The 19,927-nt window shown below is 72.6% G+C and overlaps 5 protein-coding genes across 5 annotated transcripts; 2 read left to right on the top strand and 3 right to left on the bottom strand.

Moving 5' to 3' along the window:
- Positions 1-1,415: 1,415 nt before the first annotated feature.
- On the bottom strand, positions 1,416-6,835 carry AURANDRAFT_61283 (hypothetical protein; the record flags this gene model as incomplete). Its single annotated transcript, XM_009034844.1, has 8 exons — positions 1,416-1,489; positions 1,667-2,435; positions 3,453-3,825; positions 3,986-4,569; positions 4,906-5,249; positions 5,397-5,944; positions 6,001-6,061; positions 6,190-6,835. 8 exons carry the CDS (start codon positions 6,833-6,835, stop codon positions 1,416-1,418), a joined length of 3,399 nt encoding a protein of 1,132 aa, XP_009033092.1.
- Positions 6,836-9,920: 3,085 nt separating this feature from the next.
- Positions 9,921-10,778, top strand: AURANDRAFT_19561 (hypothetical protein; the record flags this gene model as incomplete). The annotated part of the gene is made up of 1 exon (XM_009035114.1): positions 9,921-10,778. One exon carries the CDS (start codon positions 9,921-9,923, stop codon positions 10,776-10,778), a length of 858 nt encoding a protein of 285 aa, XP_009033362.1.
- Positions 10,779-10,783: 5 nt separating this feature from the next.
- Positions 10,784-11,635, bottom strand: AURANDRAFT_19812 (hypothetical protein; the record flags this gene model as incomplete). Its single annotated transcript, XM_009034843.1, has 1 exon — positions 10,784-11,635. One exon carries the CDS (start codon positions 11,633-11,635, stop codon positions 10,784-10,786), a length of 852 nt encoding a protein of 283 aa, XP_009033091.1.
- Positions 11,636-11,922: 287 nt separating this feature from the next.
- AURANDRAFT_3701 (hypothetical protein) lies at positions 11,923-12,879 on the top strand (the record flags this gene model as incomplete). The annotated part of the gene is made up of 1 exon (XM_009034585.1): positions 11,923-12,879. A coding segment is annotated over one exon (957 nt), but the record flags the coding sequence as incomplete, so codon positions are not given.
- Positions 12,880-15,410: 2,531 nt separating this feature from the next.
- AURANDRAFT_70709 (hypothetical protein) lies at positions 15,411-19,181 on the bottom strand (the record flags this gene model as incomplete). The annotated part of the gene is made up of 3 exons (XM_009034842.1): positions 15,411-16,685; positions 16,875-18,676; positions 18,903-19,181. 3 exons carry the CDS (start codon positions 19,179-19,181, stop codon positions 15,470-15,472), a joined length of 3,297 nt encoding a protein of 1,098 aa, XP_009033090.1.
- Positions 19,182-19,927: the final 746 nt, after the last annotated feature.

The raw sequence follows: 19,927 nt of genomic DNA, 5'->3' as shown, positions 1-19,927 counted from the left end.
GGGGCCGCGGCGACGGCGCGGCGGACGACGGTTTGGGCGACGGCGCGGCCGTCGTCGGCGCCGGCGTGGGCCTCGGCGACGGCGCGGCCGTCGTCGGCGCGGGCGCGGGCGCGGCCGTGTCGACGGCGATGGCGACGGCGCTCACGTTCGCGAAGGCGGCCGCCGCGCCCGCGGCCGCCGCGGCCCCGGCGAGCGCGTCGCCGAGGGCCGCGGCGTCCGCGGCCAGCAGCACGGCCGTCAGCGCCTCGACGTCCGCGCGCGTCGCGACGTCGATCTCGTACGCGACGAGGACCGCGCCGCCGTCGTCGAGGCGCCGCCGCCGCCGCGCGTCCGCGAACGCGACGGCCACGCTCGCCTCGTCGGCGCCGGCGACGTCCGCGATGGTCGCACTGTAGACGGGCGCGTAGACCGCCGCCGTCGCCGCGTCCTGGCCGGCGAAGAGCGCCTCGCCCTCGACGACCGCGGCCGTCGGCGCGGCGGTGCCGCCGACGATCGGCGCCCGCGTGGGCCGCGGGTCCGTCGGCCGCGGCGTCGGCGTCCGGCTCGGCGCCGGCGTCACCGTCGGCGCGAAGGTGCGGTCGTCGTCGTCGTCGTCGTCGAAGAGCAGGTCCTCGACCTCCTCCTTGCCGCCGTAGCCCGCGCCGAAGCCCGCGGCGAAGACGAGGACGATGCACACAAACACGCACCAGCTCCGCCGCGGCGGCCGCTCGTGGCCCAGCGGGTGCGTCTTCGCCTCGGGCGTCACCTCGGCCCAGGACCACGTCGCCCCGTGCTGCACGGGCGCCGTCGCGCCGGGCTTCGTGTGGTCGTAGTGGCCGAAGAGGAAGTGCGCGAGCTGGCGCGTTCGTGATTCATAGACCCAGTCGCGCTCGTAGTGGTCCTCGCGCCGCACCATCGCTTGTGTTCGATGGTCAAGGGCAGCCCGGCGCACGCATCGTCTAGCGTTTCATAAGTCAAACTGGTAAATTCAAGGAACCACGTTGACGCAATAGGTTGCCGTTTTTTTTACGTCGGCGCCTGGGGCAGCCCGAGGATGCGGAGGGCGGCGTCGGTCTGGAACTTGGCGGAGCTGAGCTGGAACCAGAAGTTGACGGACACCGTCGGCCCGTCGGCCGCGGCGGCGACGGCGTGCCACCAGCCGCAGGGCAGGTAGAGGACGTCGCCCGCGCGGACCGCGAGGCGCACGGGCGCCGCGCGGGCAAAGTCCGGGTGGGCGGCGAGGTCCGGCGCGAAGGCGTCCACCGTCGAGTAGACGGACCCCGCGTTGCGGTCGCCGCACGGGTAGAGGAACGGCGTGTCCGCCGGGTGGAAGAGGAGCACGTCCTTCGCGCCGGAGACGACGACGAGCAGGTTCTCCGCCGGGTCGAAGTGGAGCGGCGTCGCCGCGCGGCCGCCGCCGACGTAGGCCACGGGGTTCACGGCCTTGGGCTCCCCGAAGGCCGCGCCGAGGCCCGCGGGCGGCTCGCGCGCGTCTCCAACGAGCTCCGGCCTGGGCAGCACAAGGGTGATTCAACGTCGCTTCAACGTGAGTATTCCGCGCGCGCGTGTTCCGGAAAACGCATCCACGCTTCGAGACCGTTCCGAGAGATGATCGCTCGTCCAAAAATCAGCCGAAACGAGTGGAAAACGACCGAGATATGAGCCTTCGAAGTTGGGAATTTCGCACTCTTGTGCTGCCCTGGCTCCGGCAGCTCCTTGTCGAGCTCCACGCGCGCGCCGTAGAGCGCCGGCGTCTCGCGGCGGGCGTCGTCGAGGAGGTCGCCAAAGGGGACGACGGCGTGGTCGTAGAGGGCCACGCGGCCCACGCGGCCGAAGACGCGGCCCGCGGGGTCGCGGCGGCACCGCACGGGCCGCGCGCCGCACCTCGCCCGGAGGTAGGCCGGCGTCCAGGACACGCAGGGCTTCCAGGCCGCGGCGGCGCCCCGGAGCACGACGGGCTCGTTCGCCGCGACGTAGGTCCGCCGGAAGTCGGCGCCGCGGCGCGCGACGCGCGGCGGCGCCGCCGCCGCGCGCCGCCGCCGGAACCCGGCGCCGAGGCCGCACTTGCAGTAGCTCCGGTCGACCTCGCCCATGCCGCGGTCCCGGCCCGCGGCCGTCGCGTCGACGGGGGCGTCCGCCGCGAAGGGCGCGACCTCGCGCGCGCCGAGCTCGTCGGCGAGCCGGTTCCGGAGCTCTTCCGCGAGCTCGAGCTCGTCCATGGGCGCCGCGAAGGCCCCGCCGCAGCGCCTCAGGCGCGCCGCGTCCGCGAAGGCGCCGAGCGTGCGGACGTAGGCGCCCCGCAGCGCGCCGCGCAGCCGCTCGCCGCGCAGGCGATGGTCCACCATGCGCGCGTCCGCGCGCGGGGCGTCGACGAGCCAGACGACGTCGGCGTCGACCTCGTACCAGCGCTCGTCGTCCTCGCCGAGCGTCCCGGCCTCGCGCGCGGCGAGGAAGGCCTTGAACGAGGCCATGTGTAGGAAGGGGCTGCTATCGAGGGGCCACCATCGGCCGCGGCAAACGCTTTGTTGAACCACGCATGAAGCCATCGATGCCTTTTCAGGAGATCACTCGCCGCCTCGCAAGGCGCATCGGCCCGCACGAATCCGCCCGCGACTGCTGGCACAAAACTTACAAAAACACAAAGTCAACGATGCTCCCGCGCGACCTCGAGAAGCACGTCGCCGGCGCCGAGGCGCTCCTCGCCGCCTGCGCCGCGTCGCCGGCCCTCCTCGACGAGCCCGAGCTGTCCTTCCTCAAGGACTTCTGCGAGAGCTACCCGCCTTCGGCGGCCCCGGCCGCGGCGCCCGCCGGCGGCGGCGACGAGCCGCCGCCGCCGAGCGTGCCCGCGAACGCCGCGGAGGCGCCCGAGGACGCCGACTGGTGCGCCGCGGGCGAGAAGAAGTCCGCGGCGGCCGCGGCCGCGGCCGGCGGCGACCTCGCGGGCGCGCTCGCGCTCTACTCCGAGGCGCTCGAGCTCGAGGCGGCGACGGCCTGCCTGTCGGCGACGACGCTCGCGAAGCGCGGCGAGGTGCTCCTCAAGCTCGAGCGGCCCCGGGGCTGCGCGAGCGACTGCGCGGCCGCGCTCGCGCTCAACCCCGATTCGTGCAAGGCCCTCAAGGTCCGCGGCAAGGCCCACGCGGCGCTCGGCGACTACACGGCGGCGAACCTGGACCTGTCCAAGGCCCAGAGCATCGACTTCGACCCGGACCTCGCCGAGCTCGCCAAGGACGTCAAGGACAAGGCCGCGGCGGAGGCGACGAAGAAGGTCGCCGCGCGGAACGCCGAGGAGCTCGAGAAGCGCAAGAAGGCCGCCGCGGCGAAGCGCGAGCGCGAGCAGGCCGCCGCCGCGGCCCAGGCCAAGGCGAGCGCGCCCGGCGGCATGCCCGGCATGGGCGGCATGGGCGGCATGCCCGGCGCGGCGCCGGCGTCTCCGCGAGAGCTTCCGGGGTTGTCGCGCGCGAACGTTCGGAAACCGATCGCGCCCCTTTCTTAGGCATGGGCGGCATGCCCCCCGGCGCCGCGGGCATGATGAACGACCCGGACGTCGCCGCGGCGATGCAGAACCCCAAGGTCATGGCGGCGCTCCAGGACATGATGGCGGGCGGCGCGCCGAACCCGGCGAAGATGATGCAGTACATGCAGGACCCGGAGATCGGGCCCGTGCTCCAGAAGATGATGGGCGCCGCGCAGGGCATGGGCATGGGCGGCGGCATGCCCGGCGGCATGGGCGGCATGCCCGGCGGCATGGGCGGCATGCCCGGCGGCTTCGGCGGCATGCCCGGCGGCGGCGGCGGCGGCTTCGCGCAGGACATGCCCGAGGAGGTCTCCGACGACGACGTCCCGGACCTCGAGGAGGTCGACGAGGTCGACTAGGGGGGCCGCGCGCGTTCCTGGGGTCCGACCCCGTAAGCTTGTAAAGGGGCGCCGGGCGATGCGTGGTTACTCGGACGCGTGCGGCGCCTCCCGCTAGAAGATCCGCGGCGAGAGGCCGCTGAAGCCCGACGACGGCGCGCCCGCGTCGTCCTCGTCCTCGTCCGAGAACGCGCCGGTGTCCGCGAAGGAGGCCACGGCCTGCTTCTGCCGCTGCGCCTTGGCCTCGTCCGCGGCGTTGCTCAGGCTCCGCTTGCGGCCGCCGCCGAAGGACGGCATGCCGTCGAAGCCCGGGAGCCCGTCCTTGCGGCCGCCGAAGGCCGATATGAAGCCCGGCACGCCCCGGAAGCCCGGGAGCCCCCCGGTCGTCCGTCGGAAGTCCGCGGGCGCCTCGAGGCCGCGCGTCGTCGGCTTCGGCGTCGCGAAGGCGACCATGGCCGGCGACAGCACGGCGCTCGACTTGAACATGAAGTCCTCGTCGCCGCTGCCGCCCAGACTCCGGTACCGCGGCGGCGCGGACGCGCAGATCCGGTCGGCGGCCGTCGGCGCCGTGTAGCTCGGCGCGTCGTTGAGCGGGATGTGCACGGGCGTGGCGTGGCTCTGATGCTTCGGCGGGCTCGCCTTGCCGTAGGACGTGTCGCAGCGCTTCAGCGCCGCGCGCCGCTCTTGCGACGCTTGCAGCTTTGCGAAGCTCGCCTCCATGGACTGCACGAGCCGCCGCTGCGTGCTAATATCTTCGTCGAGCGGGAAGATCTCGTCCGCCATCGTTGCCGCTGCCGCTGGGTGATGTGTTGGCTTGGCTGCGGGTCCGGAAAGCTGCGTCGTACCGCGCGTGTCAAGACTCGAGCACGAACATCAGACGCCTCGAAAGTCAACCCAATGTCAATTGAGCTGAGTCTTCGCGACAAAACATGTTGAATCTTCAATGACGACTTCAATCACCGACCACCCCCTCAAAAGAACGACAGAGACGCGACAGTAGGAAGGGTGCGTGGAAATGGAGGGAAGCGCAGGGACCTTCGGCCGGGCGTCGGCCGCCTACTCCCGCTTCGTGACGCCGTTCTCCTTCTTGTGCGGGCACGCGTGGCCGGCCGCGTGCTCGTGGTCGAGCTCGGAGAAGAAGGAGTGGGCGTGCTCCGGGTTGACGCGGGCGACCCAGGCGTCCATGAGGCCGGAGGAGCAGCCGCCGAAGTTCGAGTCGCTGTGGCCCGCGGCGACGACGTCGCCGTCGGGCGCGACCATGACCGCCTGGACGGAGTCGCGGCCGAGCTCGCCGAACTGGGCCGTCCAAGCCGTGGCGCCGTCGAAGGCGTCGAGCTTGGCGATCCAGGCGTCGCTCTTGCCGGCGATGGGCTTGTCGAAGTCGCCGTACGTCTGGCCGCCGACGTAGATCGTCTCGCCTGGGCGGGAACGGGGTGCGACGTGCCCAACTCCTCTCTCGGCCGTTTCCCGCTCTTTTTGTTTTGGACGAGCGATCATCTTTCGGGGCGCTCTCGAGGCGTGGATTTCCGAAAAACGCGCGCGCGGAACGCTCGCGTCGAAGCGACGTCGAATCGCCAGTTTCCCGCCCCGCGCCTCGCCGTCGGGCGACACCGCGACGTCGTTGAGGAAGTCGACGCGGTCCGTGCCGATGACGCGGCCCCACATGAGGCGGCCGTTGCGGCCGTCGAGCTTGGCGACGAAGCCGTCGCGGCCGCCGGGCTTGGTGCCGTCGTCCTGGGGCGTGTGGTCGTAGCCGTCGGCGACGTAGCCGCCGAACGTGTGGCCGACGACGTAGACGGCGTCGCCCGAGGGCGTCGACACGAGGCTCATGGAGTCGTCGTTCTTGTCCGAGCCGATCTGGACCGTCCAGGCGATCTTGCCCGTCTTGCCGTCGGCCTTGAGGACCCAGACGTCGCCCTTGCCGATGAACGAGCCGTCCGCGACCTCGCCGTAGGTGTTGCCACAGGCGAAGACGGCGCTGCCGGAGGCCGTCGCGGCGACGGACGTGACGTTGTCGCTCTTCTCCGAGCCGACCTGGATCGTCCAGAGGTGGGAGCCGTCGTCGCCGCGGAACGCGCCGAGCCACGCGTCGCCCATGCCGAAGTGGCGGTGCCTACGGAACGACGTGCGACTGGTGTCCACCACAAAAAAAGGACGCCGGTCGGCGACTGGTGGTCGTCCCAGTCGTTGCCGTCGTGGTGGTCGTCGACGTGGCCGTACGTCATGCCGCCTGGGCAGGACAAGAGAGATTCAACGTCGCTTCAACGTGAGTGTTCCGCGCGCGCGCGTTCCGGGCAAAGCATTCACGCTTCGAGACCGTTCCGAGAGATGATCGCTCGTCCAAAAATCAGCCGAAACGAGTGGAAAACGGCCGAGAAAGGAGCCTTTGAAGTTGGGAATTTCGCTCTCTTGTCCTGCCCTGCATGCCGCCCGCGTAGAACTTCGTGAGCCAGGCGTCGCCGGCGATGCCGAGGATGGAGTCCTTCTTCTCGCCGCCGGCCTGGAGCACGCCCTCGCCGCCGTCGTCGTGGTGGAGCCCCCACTGGCCGCGGCCCATGTCGTCCCAGCGGCCGCGCCAGCCGTCCATCTGGCCGCTCGAGCCCTCCTCGCCCCAGTGGCCGTAGGTGTGGCCGCCGCCGACGACGTGGCCGTCGCCGGCCGCGAGGCCGGCGATGTGGTCCTCGCGGTCCGTGCCGATCTGCGTGCTCCACTCGTGCTGCCCGTTGTGCGCGATGCCCGCCATCCAGATGTCGCCGTAGCCCCGGTGCTCGCCGCCGAGCGCGCCGAAGGTGTGGCCGACGACGTAAACGCGCTCCGTCGACGCGTCGATGGCGAGGCCCTTGACCTCGTCGTTGCGCGTCGAGCCGAACTGGACGATCCACTCCGTGCCGCCCTCCTCGCCGCACTTGACGATGCCGTTGATGGACACGCAGGACTGCGTGTGGTCGATCTCGTCCGCGGCGGACGCCAGGGCCGCGCAGGCCAGCAGCGGCGAGAGGCGCATGGCTGCGGCGGTCGAGAGGATGCGCGAGGCCGCGGAGGGAAAAATGATTCACCGGGCCCGCCGCGATTTTGCGAGCGCCGGAGAGCTGCCCTTCCAGGTGTCAACAAAACGGCGCTCGCAACCTCAAGAAGGCAGAGTCTCCTTTCATTCAAGCCTCGCGCTGAACGCCGGCAACGGGCTGCCATGTCGCACCACGAGGTGGCCGAGACGTACCTCGACCTCTGGGAGAGCCTCTGCCAGGGGCGCGACGGCACGGACCGGGGCCCGCGCCTGAAGATCCGGGTCGTCGACACGATCCTGTTCCGCGGCGGGCGGCCCTATCTCTGGATCTTCACGGACAAGGACGGCGAGATCAAGAGCAAGCTCAAGAAGCGGCTCCAGTGGCCCGAGATGGTGCGCCACCTGCTGCGCCTCCTCCCGCAGAAGGCCTGCAACGACGAGCCCGCCGCCGTGTTGCGGTATTCCGACCGGCGGAAGGCGAAAGCCCTGCGGACGACGGTGCTCACGCGCCGCGAGCTCCGGGACCTCGGCGGGTCGCCGGCGTCCTGCAGCACGGCGCTCGGCGGCGGCGAGCTCGTCGCGCTCCAGGCCGCGCCGCTGCCGCGCATGGGCGACTCCACGGGCATCTACCACCACGCGTTCCGGTCGGAGCTGCCGCACGCGACGGAGACCGCGCTGCTCCGGCTCGACGACCCGGGCCGCGTCGTCGCCGTCGCCACCGCGTCGACGCGCGAGCTCTTCGAGTGGCCCGAGAAGCCGACGACGCGCGCCGCGGCGCCGCTCCAGCGGTCGCGCGCGGGCGACGCGGGCGCGATGCGCATCCACCGGTGCCTCGAGCACGCGACGGCGGCCGTCGTCGCCCACGTCGCCCTCGTGCGCGGCGCGGCGCCGATCTCGGGCCTCGTCGCCGAGTTCTGCTTCGACGCCCGCGGCGCGCCCTGCCTCTGCCACTGCGCCGACGTCGGCCGGTCGCTGTCCGACGTCGGCGCGCGCGCCGCGCGCCAGGCCGCGCCCCTGCGCCCGCTCACGAACGCGCCGGCGCCCGCGCCGGCGCCGGCCAAGGCCCGGGCGGCGACGACGCCCAAGGCGCCGACGGGCGACGTCAGCGACGCCTACGTGTCGCCCGTGTCGCCCGAGGACGGCCGGCGCCAGTCCGCGTGGGACGTCGACGACCAGGGGTCCTTCCTCGACTACTCGCCGGACCCGAAGCACCACCGGCGGCCGTCGTCGGCGCCGGCGCGCCGGAGCTCTCGGGCCGCGCCCGCGCCCGCGCCGCCGGAGAACTCGAGCAACCGGCTCACGCCATCGGGCAAGCCCGAGCTCAGCGGCTCGCGGAGCGACAGCGCGCTCGCCGTGCGCGAGGAGGCGAAGAAATTCAAGGCCCGCGCCATGGCGACGCTCGACGCGCCGTCGCTGATCCAGCTCAGCCACGCGCGCGAGCTCTTCCGCGAGGAGGACGCCGCGGCGAAGAAGGACCGGCCCGGCAGCCCCAACTACCGCAAGAAGACGCTCGGCAACCGGCGCTACCTCGAGGCCACGGAGCGCCAGACGCCGGAGATCCTGCTGCGGCCGCGGCCCGTGAACCAGCGCGTCCTCGCCAGCGAGACGGCCGTGGTCCGCGCCGGGGCGATGGACTACGCGGACCAGGCGCGGAAGATGAACGACCAGCTGCTGCTCGCGGAGAAGGCGCTGCAGCAGCAGCGCGACCGCGACCGGGTCATGGCCCGCGCCCAGCGCCGCGAGCTCGCCCCGGCGCCCGCGGCCGCGCCCTCGGAGGGCGGCCGCGCGCGCGGCGCGGCGGGCGACTTCGACGACCCGCTGGCCTGGGCGACGCGCGGCGACGTCGACGACGACCACGGCGCGGGCCACGACATCGCCCTCGCCCAGCGCGCCGACATCCGGCGCCTCCAGTCCATCAAGTTCCACCGCTCGCCCTCCGGGCGCCACCACAGCGCGCGCGGCGACGACGGCTTCGACGCGGGCCGGGGGGGCTACGCGACGCCCCGCCGCCACGGCGTCGAGGAGTCCAAGGAGAACTGCGCGACGCCCAAGACGCCCGGCTCCCTCGACGCCATGGCGCCCACGAGCCCCCTGTCGCCCGACGGCGCGCCCACGAGCCCCCTGTCGCCCGACGGCGCGCCGCGGACGCCGCGGTCGTCCGACGCGCCGCGCGCGCGGGAGCCGCGCGCCGCGGCCGCGAAGCCCGCCTGGGGCCGCGGCGACGGGGGCAAGGCCGCGGCCGCGAAACGGGCCAAGGCGCGCAAGCCCCGCACGGTGGACCAGCGCTCCAAGGCCGCCGCGCGGGCCATCGTCGAGAGCCGCGAGTGGCCGCTCTACGGCACGCGGAACATCTCGCGCGTCGCGTGCAAGGACGCGCGCTTCATGGCCAAGTCCTGGGACTCGCTCCTCGAGGACGGCGCCCTCAAGTGGGTCGGCACGGACCTCCCCGGCGCCGGCACCTGGCAGCGCCGGGGGCTCGCGCTCCCGTCGACGGGCTTCGCGCCGGACGACGCCTACGACCCGGACGCGCCGCCGGTCTACGACATCGCCCGGGCCTTCGCGAACCACGACGGCGCCGCCGTCAAGCACCTCGTCCCCCGCACGCAGATGACCTACGCGGAGTACACGGGCACGGGCTACGGCGACTACGGCGACTACGCGCCGTAAACGTGCGGTGCTTGAGGTCGACGCTGCCGTCTTCTAGCTTCTCGCAATTGGCTTCTCGGCGGGGTGGGAGGCGCCATCTGGAGGCGCCCAGCGTCGCCGTCGGGCAGCGTTCTCTGCTGCCTTCTAGCTTCTCGGGGAGGAGGCGCCCAGCGTCGCCGTCGGGCAGCGTGCTCTGCGAACCATGGGCCCGCCACCGCCGGCGATGGTGGCGAGCGAGGCCGACGGGTGCATCAGCTTTAGTTTCGGCGCCGGCGGCGGCGCGTCGGCGGATTTGGAGGAGCTGCCGCCGGAGTTCGAGCGCGTCGACGAAGAGGAGGCAGCCCGGGTCACAATCGTCGTCGGCACGGACCACCTCGGCCGCGACTTCGGGGACCGGCTCCGCGCCAGGTTCGGGGATCGCGCCGAGCTGGTCGACGCCATGTCCGCGGACAGCCACCACAGCTGCGAGGCGGCGCACGCGGCCGCCGTCGCGGACGCGGACGCGTTTTTCGGCTGGCCCTCCGCCGCGACCGTGGCCGCCGGCCGGCGCCTCCGCTGGATCGCGTGCCCCGGGGCGGGAGTGGACAAGATCGTCAAGGCCGAGACGACGCGCCGCCGCGCGGGCGTGACGCTCACGAACGCTCCGGGGACGCACGTCGTCGCCATGGCCGAGCACGTGCTGGGCTCGATGGTTTCGTTGGCGCACCGCTTCCACGACATGGAAGCGGCGCGCCAACGCGGCGAGTGGGACACGCAGCGCTGGAATGGTAAAATCCTCGAGCTCAGCGCGAAGACCGTCTTCGTCTTCGGCTACGGGGACGTGGGCAAGGCCGTCGCCAAACGAGCGGAGGCCTTCGACATGACCGTCACGCACTCGACGCGTTCCTCGACGGCGGAGGAAATCGACGCGCTCTGCGGGAGAGCGAACTTTTTGGTCATCGCGGCGCCGATTAACGAGGCCACGAAGAACGCCTTCGACCGGCGGCGCCTCGCGCTCCTGCCGAAGGACGCGGTCGTCGTCGTCATTTCGCGCGGCGGGATCGTCGACGAGGACGCGCTCTGCGACCTGCTCGAGAGCGGCGCGCTCGCCGGGGCGGCGCTCGACAGCACGGCCGTGGAGCCGCTCCCGAAGGCGTCGCGGCTCTGGTCCCTGCGGAACGTCATCCTCACGCCCCACGCGTCCGCGCTCTCGGCAGAGCTCTTCGAGCGCCGCCGCGCCGTCTTCGAGGCGAACCTCGACCGGTTCCTCCGTGGCGACGCCCTCGAGAACGCCGTCGACATGGCGACCGCGTATTAAGAGGATCACTGCGTCAGCTCGAGGAGGGGCGACGACGCGACGGCGCTCTCGCTCACGTCCATGGGCCGCGCGAGGCGCGCGAGGCGGCCCGCCTCCGTCGCGAGCTTGAAGGCGCGGGCCATGGCCGGCGCGTCGCTGGCGCGGGCGACGGCGGAGTTGGCGAGGACCGCGTCGGCGCCGAGCTCCATGGCCAGCGCCGCGTCCGACGGCGTGCGGAGGCCCGCGTCGACGACGACGGGCACGGACGCCTGCTCGCAGATGACGCGGATGCACGACGACGCGTCGATGCCCTGGCCCGAGCCGATGGGGCTGCCCAGGGGCATGACCGTCGCGCAGCCGACGTCCTCGAGGTGGCGGCAGAGGATCGGGTCCGGCGAGCAGTAGGGCAGGACCGCGAAGCCCTCCTTGACGAGCTGGCGCGCGGCCGCGACGGTGCCGAGCGGGTCCGGCAGCAGGTAGGTCGAGTCCGTGATGACCTCGAGCTTGACGAAGTTGTTGTCGCCCTGGCCCAGGGCCTTGGCCGTCTCGCGGCCGAGCCGCGCGACGCGCACCGCGTCTTCCGCGGTCGTGCACCCGGCCGTGTTCGGCAGGAGCCAGACCTTGTCCCAGTCGATGGACGCCGCGAGCATCTCCGTCACGGCCGACTCGACGCGCCGCACGGCGACGGTCACGACCTCGGCGCCGGACGCCTCGACGGACGCCGCCATCTCGGCGGACGTGCGGTATTTGCCTGTTCCCAAGAAGAGGCGCGAGTTGAATGTTTTGCCCGCGATGACGAGCGGGTCGGCCACGGTTGCTGGGCGGGCGATGGTCGCGGATAATGCCGACGCGGAAGCGGCCACCAAAGCCAGCAGCATGATGCGCGAGTCGTTCAACATGGCGCGGCCCATGCTGTTGCACTCGCTCGCCTCTGCCGCTGCGCCACGCGCGTCGACGAGTGCGCGCCGAGCCGTCAAACGAAGCACTCATATACGCGTGCGCACCGAGCCGTCAAACGCAGCGCTCGTACGCCATGGTCCTGCTGCGCATCGCATCGGTCGTCGCGCTCGCGCGCACGGCCCAGGCGCTCCACCACGTGTCGCCGTCGACGCGGCGGCGCTTCGCGGCCTACGCTGCCAACAACAACGGCGACGACGCGCGGCGCGTGGTCTTCCTCGGCTCGCCCGGCGTCGCGGCCCTCACGCTGGAGGCGCTGCTCGACGCGTCGGCGGAGGGCCGCGGCGGCGGCTTCGAGGTCGTCGCGGCGGTGTCGCAGCCGCCGGCGCCCAAGGGCCGGAAGCGCGCGCTCGCGAAGAGCGAGGTCCACGAGCTCGCGGAGGCGCGCGGCGTGCCCTGCCTCACGCCGGCGTCGGCGCGCGACCCCGAGTTCCTCGCGGCGCTCGAGGCCTTGGACGTCGACCTGTGCGTGACGGCGGCCTACGGCCAGTTCCTCCCGAAGGCGTTCCTCGCGATCCCGAAGCACGGCACGATGAACGTGCACCCGAGCCTCTTGCCGCGCTGGCGCGGCGCGGCGCCGCTCCAGCGGTCCCTGGAGGCCGGCGACGCCGAGGTCGGCGTGACCGTGCTCCGAACCGTGCTGAAGATGGACGCGGGACCCGTGGCCGCGCAGCGGACGCGGGCGGTGGAGGACGGCGACGACTGCGCGGCGCTGCTCGACGAGCTCTTCGGCGTCGGCGCGCAGCTGCTCGTCGACGACGTCATGCCGGGGCTCTGGGACGGGACGCTCGAGTGCGAGCCGCAGGACGGCGACCTCGCGACCGAGGCGCCGAAGCTCACCAAGGACGAGGGCGCGCTCGACCTCGGCGGCCCCGGCGACGACGGCCGCTCCGCGGCGCGCCGCGCCGCGGACAAGGTCCGCGCGTTCACGCCGTGGCCGGGCACGCACGTGCCCGTCCGCGTCGGCGACAAGCCCGACGTCGAGCGGCTCAAGATCCTCGCCGCGCGCGTCGCGCCCGAGTGCCCCGCGGGCGGCGCCCTCGCCAAGGTCGGCAAGGCCGTCCTCCTGCCCTGCGCCGACGGCTCCGCGCTCGAGCTCCTCAAGGTCCAGCCCGCGAACCGGAAGCCCATGGACGCCGCGGCCTACTGGAACGGCCTCCGGGGCGACGCGTGCACGCCCGCGGCCTAAGCGCGCTCAGTTCGAATTTGCCCGGGGGCTTCGACGGGCCATTATCGCCGCGCGACGCGGCAGAACGCGTCCTCGACGGCCTTGGCCCGCGCGGCGTCGTCGCCGCCGCCGCCGGGGCACGCGCCCTCGACGTCGGCGTAGCGCCGCCGCACGCAGGTGCGGCACCCGATGCCCGGCTCGCAGAGGCGGCCGAGCGCGTCGACGCGGCACCGCCGCGTCGCCGTCGCGCGGTTCTTGACGACCGTCCGGTTCGGCGCCGGGTCCCAGCTCACCGCGCGGGGCGGCGCGCGCCGCGGGCTCGTCGCCACACCCAGGACGATGACGCCGACGAGCACGACGCAGACGAGGCCGGCGAGGCGCGAGATCGGCGCGCGCTCGTAGCCCGGGAAATGCGTCGGCCGGCCGCTCTTCGAGGTCCCCGCGCCGTAGCGCGGCATCTCGAGCGCGGCGAAGCCGCTCCGCTTCGTCGGCGGCGCGGCGCTCATGGGGTAGCGCCGCTCGTAGCGCACAAGCTCGTCCGTCGTGTCGTCGGCGCAGTTCGCCCAGCGCGGCGGCTCGAGGGCCTCGGCGACGTTGACCTGGCCGGTCGCGCAGGAGTTGGCGCAGAACGTCGTCATCTCCGTCTCCGTCTCGTCCTCGACCTCGACGTCGTAGTACTTTTGGCTCATGTCACCGCGACGGCGCGGCTGCGGCTTGAGCTGCCACAAGAGAGAGAGAGTTTCGATTGGAGTTGTTGAAGATAGTTGTTGATCTGAGTTGTTGCATGCGTTGTCTCCTTCATATAGCAGGGGCAGCCGACCATCCCTCGATCGAGAGCGTCATGCGCAGCACCGACCATGGCGCAGCACCGACCATGACGCATGAAACGCGGCCGCGGAAGCGCGGCCGGGACGGCGCCGTCGAGCCACCGCCGCCACCGAAGCGGCCGCGGACCTGGTCGCCGTGGGCCGCCGTGCGCGGCGCCGCCGCCGCGGCGTCGCGCGGCCTCGCGTGGGTCTGGCTCCACAAGATCTACTACCCGCTGCGCTTCAAGGCGCGCGCCGCGGAGGTGCGCGGCTACCTGAAGCGGAGCGGTCCGTCGCCGCGGTCCGCGCTCACGACGCGTCTGGCAGCGTTGGAAAACGAAGCGCGGGCGAAGCCGTTCCGCGGCGCGACGAAGGCGGCCTTCTTCCCGCCGTCCGGGACCTGCGCGAGCCCCAAGCCCGCGGACACGCTCGACGCGCGGCGCCGCGCGCTCGCGGCGCGCCTCGAGGCCGCGTCCGGCGATTCGTCGCCCGCGCGGCGCCTCGGGCTCCTCCGGAAGGTGCCCCTCGTCGTCGACCGCCGCGTCGGCGTCTTCGACTCGGCCGTGCCCCAGCTGCTCGCGGCGGCGCCGGAGCGGCTCCGCGTCGGCCTGAACGTGCGCTTCCTCGACGACGGCGGCCTCGAGCGCGGCGTCGACGTGGGCGGCCTGTCGCGCGAGTTCTTCGCCCTGGTCGGCTCGGAGCTCGCCGCGGACGTCGACAGCATGTCCGAGCCGGCGACGCCCGACGGCATCCGCGGCGGGCGGTCGCGGTCGCGGTCGCGCTGCGCGTCCATCGCCGGCAGCGGCCAGCCCATGCTCCGGGGGCTGCCCGACGCGTGCCTCATGCTCGCGCCGTCGGACCGGCCGCCGTCCGTCTACCTGGGGCTCGGGCGGCTCTTCGGCCTCTCGGTGGCGCTGTCGGCGCGCGGCGAGGCGAGCGCGCTGGACCTGCCCGTGTCGTCGTGCCTGGTCAAGTGCGCGTGCGACCACCCCTTCACGGCGGACGACGTCCGCGCCGTGGACCCGGTCTTCTTCCGGAACCGGCTCGAGGCCGTGCTCGCGCCGGGCGGCCCGGGTCGCGTCGCCGACGCGCTGGGCCTCGACGGGCCCCTGACCTTCGTCGACGACGACGGCGAGGAGCTGGTCGAACACGGCGCGGACATCGCCGTCGACGAGTCGAACCGGGAACGCTACGTGCAGCTCTTCGCGGAGTCCTACCTGTGCGGCGCGGTGCGCTTCGAGCTGGCCCAGTTCGTCGCCGGCTTCCGCGAGGTCGTGCCCCTCGACGCGCTCCGCGGCGCGGGCCTCTCGTGGCGCGACGTCGCCCTGCTCCTCGAGGGCGTCCAGACCGTCGACGTCGACGCGCTCGAGGCGCGCGCGGTCGTCGAGGGCTCGGGCGAGGTCGCGGCGTGGTTCTTCGACGTGCTCCGGGACGCGGACGACGAGTTCCGCGCGCGCGTGCTCCAGTTCGTGACGGGCGCGGCGCGGCTCCCGCCGGGCGGCCGCCTCGCGCCGCCCCTCGAGCTGGCCGTCGACGCGAGCCTCGACGCGGCGCTCCTGCCGACGGCGCACACGTGCTTCAACCAGCTCGCCCTGCCGCGCTACGCGTCCAAGGCCGCGCTCCGGGAGAAGCTCGTCCTCGCCGCGACGGAGGGCGGCGGGAGCTTTAGTCTGATCTAGTCTTTTCTCGGTGGCGGCACTGAGTCTCTCTCGAGAGAGAGCGAGCATCGAAGGGGCGGTTACGTCGGCCCGGTCGCGTCTCGCGCGTCGTCCCCCCGCTCTCTAGCGGCACTTGGCGAGGGTGCGGTCGATGCCGTTTTCGTCGTACTCGGCCTTGGTCATCCAGAACTCGGCGCGCTCGCGCATGATGTCCGCGAGGACGGAGCCGCCGAGGAAGACGAGGTGCTTGCGGCGCGGCGGGTCCTCGATGCGCATCTTGAACTTCTTGAGCCGGTCCTCGTTGCCGTTGAGGACCTCGGCGAGGTAGCGGTTCGTGATGTCGCGCTCGAGGCGGCTGGGCAGGCCCGGGTACATGGACGAGCCGCCGGAGAGCACGATGTGCTTGTAGTACTCGGACCGCGTGTCGATGTCCGCCGACTGGATCATGTCGAAGACCATGTGGCCCATGCCCTTGGACTCGACGTCGATGAGGGACGGGTCGAAGAGGGCCTCGGGCGCCTCGAAGCGCTCGCGGCCGATCTTGATGACGCGGCCGTCGGGCAGCGTGTGCGTCGCCTCGAGCACCGTCGTCTCCTGCGCTAAACGCCGCTCGACGGCGATGTCGTGGGCCACGTAGCAGAACTTCTCCTTGATCTGGCGCACGGTCTCGAAGTCCGCCGTGCGGTTGAAGGCGTAGCCCCGCAGGAGCAGGAGCTTGATGAGGTAGCGCGTCACGTGGCGGCCCGCGACGTCGAGGCGGCGGATGAGGTTCTGCGGCACGAAGCCGTCGTAGACGGGCACGACGTGCGTGACGCCGTCGCCCGTGTCGACGACGCAGCCCGTGAGCAGGCCCTGGGCGTAGAGCGTCAGCATGGCCTGGATGGACACGTTGCAGTACGAGTAGCCGTAGAGCTCGAACATGGCCGTCACGAGCTTCCGCCGGTTCGCGAGCGGGTTCATGGGCGGCTCCGTGAGCATGATCTTGTAGTCCTTGGGGTCGATGCCGAGCTTCTCGTAGAAGGTGTAGTTCCAGAGCAGCTCCATGTCGTCCCAGTCCTTGACGATGCCGTTCTCGACCGGGTACGTGCAGTCGAGGCTCATGCGCACCGCGGCCGCCTCGTCGCCGCACATGACCTCCTTGAGCGTCACGTCGTCGGAGATGGCCTCCTCCGCGCGCAGGATCGGCCGCCCGACCATCGACGGGAAGATGGACCGCGGGAAGTTCTCGCTCGCGTAGCCCACCTTGACGAAGCCCGTGCCGTTGTCGCAGACGACGCAGTGGTAGTCGCCGAGGTTCGCCATGCCGCCGGCGGGGCACCCCGGCGTCGCGCGGCGCCTCCTCCGGGGTTCGTGCGGCGGGGAGCGAGCGCGCCGCGTCGAGGCCGCCGACCGACGAGCCGCACCTCCTCACGAGCAGCTCGGGCCACTCGTCGACATGGAAAGCGCCGGTCGCCTGGGTCGATGCCGGCGTCGCGGCGCGGACGACGTCCGGCAGCCCTCCGCACCCATAGCCTCGAGACGAGCTCACCTTAGCTTCCGACTCCGCGCGCGCCGGCGCAGCTCCGCGGCCGCGACGACGGCGAAGGGCGCGAGCACGGCGAAGGCCGCCGCGGCGAGGAGGACGCCGAGCGGCGCGCCGTCCGCCGCCGCCGCGTGAACGGCGCCGTAGTCGACGCCCGCGCGCACGCGGCAGGAGTCGTCGAGGCGCACGTCGCCGAAGGCGTACGCGTACGCGCAGACCGTCGGCCAGGCGCACGTCGCGCGCGCGTAGTCCCAGTGGCACTCGGCGTCCGTCCGCGGCGCGGGCGCGGGCGCGCCGCGCGTCGCGACGAGGCGGCAGGACTGGGTCAGGTGCAGGTCGCCCTTGGCGTAGCGGTACTCGCAGGCGCCCGGGTTCGCGCAGCGGCGCCGCGCGTAGGACCAGTAGCACGCGGCGTCGCCGTCGGGCCGCCAGTCCTCGACGTGGACGCGCGACGGGGCCTCGCTCGCGCGCCGCGTCCGCGCCGCCGTCGCCGCGAAGACGTCGAGCTCCCGGAGGAAGTGGGACAGGAAGACGTTGTGGTTCGACGAGTCGCGGTGCGCGACGGCGTCCATCTCCCAGACCGCCGTGCGCCGGCCGGAGGACCGCGACTCGAACGTCGTGAAGCGCGGCTCGAGGAGCGTGTGGTTGACCGGGGTCTCGTCGAAGACCGCGGCGCGGTTCGCGGCGTCGTAGGTTCCGCTCATGACCTCGTCGTCCTCGAAGAAGTTGCGCAGGGGCACCGAGTGGACGTCGACGCGGCCGCCGAGCCACGCGTGGGCCGCCGACAGGCTCGCGTAGGGCACCGTGTGGTCCCCGCTCTTGGCCTCCCGCGGCCCCGTCGCGCGCACGCGGCCCGCGCCGTCGACGAGCTCTCGGTGCGCGAGGCCGCGCTCGTAGACCGTCTCCGCGGCCTCCCAGAGCGCCGTCGTCCGCCGGAGGGGCAAACCGTCGTAAGTTTCCACGCCCGCCGCTTCCAGGGCCCCCGCGCCGAGCGGCGGCGTCGCGTTCCTCGCCGCGACGCGCCGGAACGACGCCGACAGCTCCGTCTGGAGGCCGACGCCGTAGGCGGCGACGACGACGTCGACGGGCGGCCGGGCGACGGCGACCGCGAAGGCGTCGCCGACGAAGGGGTCGGCGCTCAGCCGGCGGACCATGGCCGCCGCGTCCCCCAGGAGGTCGTCGAACGCCGCGGCCCGCTCGAACCCCGCGGCGAGCGACGACGGGCCGCAGCAGGCCTCGGGGCCGAAGGCGTCGCCGCCGAGCCGGAACGTCGGGAGCTCCGGCGTCGCGTGGCGCGGCGCGGCGCCGCCGCGCGTCGCGACGGACGGCGCCAGGGACGCGATGCCCCCCGCGATGAGCACCTCGCGGAGCCGCGCGCGCTTCATGGGCAGCCCCATGGTCTGCCCGACGACCATCGACGACACGATCTCCGGCGCTCCGAGGAGCGGCGCGCCGTTGGCGACGTACATACCGACGTGCACGTCGATCCACTCGCGCCGCTTTCGCTCCGAGCCGACGCGGCGCCCCAGCCACGCGAAGAAGTAGGCGGCGACGCGCGTGCCCATGGAGTGGCCGTAGAGCACCGCGCGAAGGCCCGTGCGCGCGACCTCGACCTCGACGCTCGCCTTGAGCCGCGAGAAGTAGCCGTCGCGGGTCTCGAGCGTCTCCGGCGCCACGCGGAAGTCGTAGGGGACCGCGTGCAGGCTCGTCGGGTCGTAGCCGCGGGCGACGAGCGCGTCGATCACGCCGGACATGCTGTGCGCGAAGCGTCCGAGGAAGCCGTCCGCGAGGTCGTAGATCGCCGCGACCTGTGTGGCAATCAACCGCCGGTTTGGGACGTCCTGACCAAACTTCAGAATTCTCTAGCTCGGTCAAATCGAAGTCGATTCGGCTGATTTTTGGACGGATCGATTGCTCTCATCGAGATCTCGAAGCGCAGCCGAAGAGCTTGCGCCAAAACTGTCGCATACGCTCACATTGAAGTCGGGTCGAAGATTTGAGCGCGCAGGCCGCGACGCCCTCGCCCGCGCGGACGGTGCAGTTGGGCATGTCCGTCGCGTTCGGGCCCCAGAGCCGCAGGCACTCGCACCAGCACCCGGGCACCGCCGCGATGAGCGCCGGCGCGACCCATACATCCGTGCCCGGCGTGATGGACACGCCGGGGCTCGAGGGGCAGTCGACCGTGGACCAGGCCCGCAGCCTCGAGCCGCAAAGGCTCGGGATGAGGAAGATGGGAGGGAGGCGGTCCGCGTCGGGCCGCCCGCCCGGCGCCGCGGATGCGACGCTGCAGAGGAGCGCGAGGAAACGACGCATTTGTGCGGCAACGTCTCACAGGCAAGCAAAAAAGCGAGCGTCTGGTTTTACCGCAGGCAAGGGGGGGCCAACCAACCCCCTAGGGCTCCCTAGCGCGACGCGGTGAACACCGTTTCCCAAGCAATCCGAGAACGGTCGTCCTAGCACCCTAAAGGACTCCTCGACGTAGTTTAATCGGGGCGGCGGCCGCGCGATCGCACCAGTGGCGACCGCGGCGTCCCGAGGCCACGCGAGCCGCGTCAGCTTACGGGGCCCTGTCGGCCGCAGATCCAGCCCAGAGCCCGCGTTTGCGCGTCCGATCCAGTCCATGGGTGGTACGGGCCCGCGTGATGGGCTCAGCCGCAGCACGTCCAGCGTGTTCGTCGACCCGCCGCCGCTCAAAGACGTCCTCGGTAGTTCCGGAGCGTTTCCTCGGCGCCACGAGTGATTCCGGTCGCCGCGCAGAGCATGTCGCTGTCGTACGCGTCACGACATACTAGACGAGTGCCGGGCTCGACCAGCTGCGTGCGACGCTGCGTTGGCGTCGCCCGAGCGGCGCGCGAAGGACTGCCGCCACTGGGAGACGACCTTCGAACGCCCCGGCGCGCGTCGAAACGTGCGAGTTCCGCAACCAAAGCACCTCAGAGGTCGCCCAGGGGTACGAGGCCTTCGTCGCCACCGCCCAGGCCCGGAGGGACGCGCACAGAGCGCCGACGGACGCGCCCACAGCCTCTCGGGGCGGGCCGAGATCTCGACGCGGCCCGCGA

The sequence above is a fragment of the Aureococcus anophagefferens genome (assembly GCF_000186865.1).
Source record: "Aureococcus anophagefferens unplaced genomic scaffold AURANscaffold_2, whole genome shotgun sequence".
NCBI classification, from domain to species: Eukaryota; class Pelagophyceae; order Pelagomonadales; family Pelagomonadaceae; genus Aureococcus; species Aureococcus anophagefferens.
The sequence above is the reverse complement of the archived record's forward strand: the minus strand, read 5'-3'. Positions and strand labels throughout refer to the sequence as shown.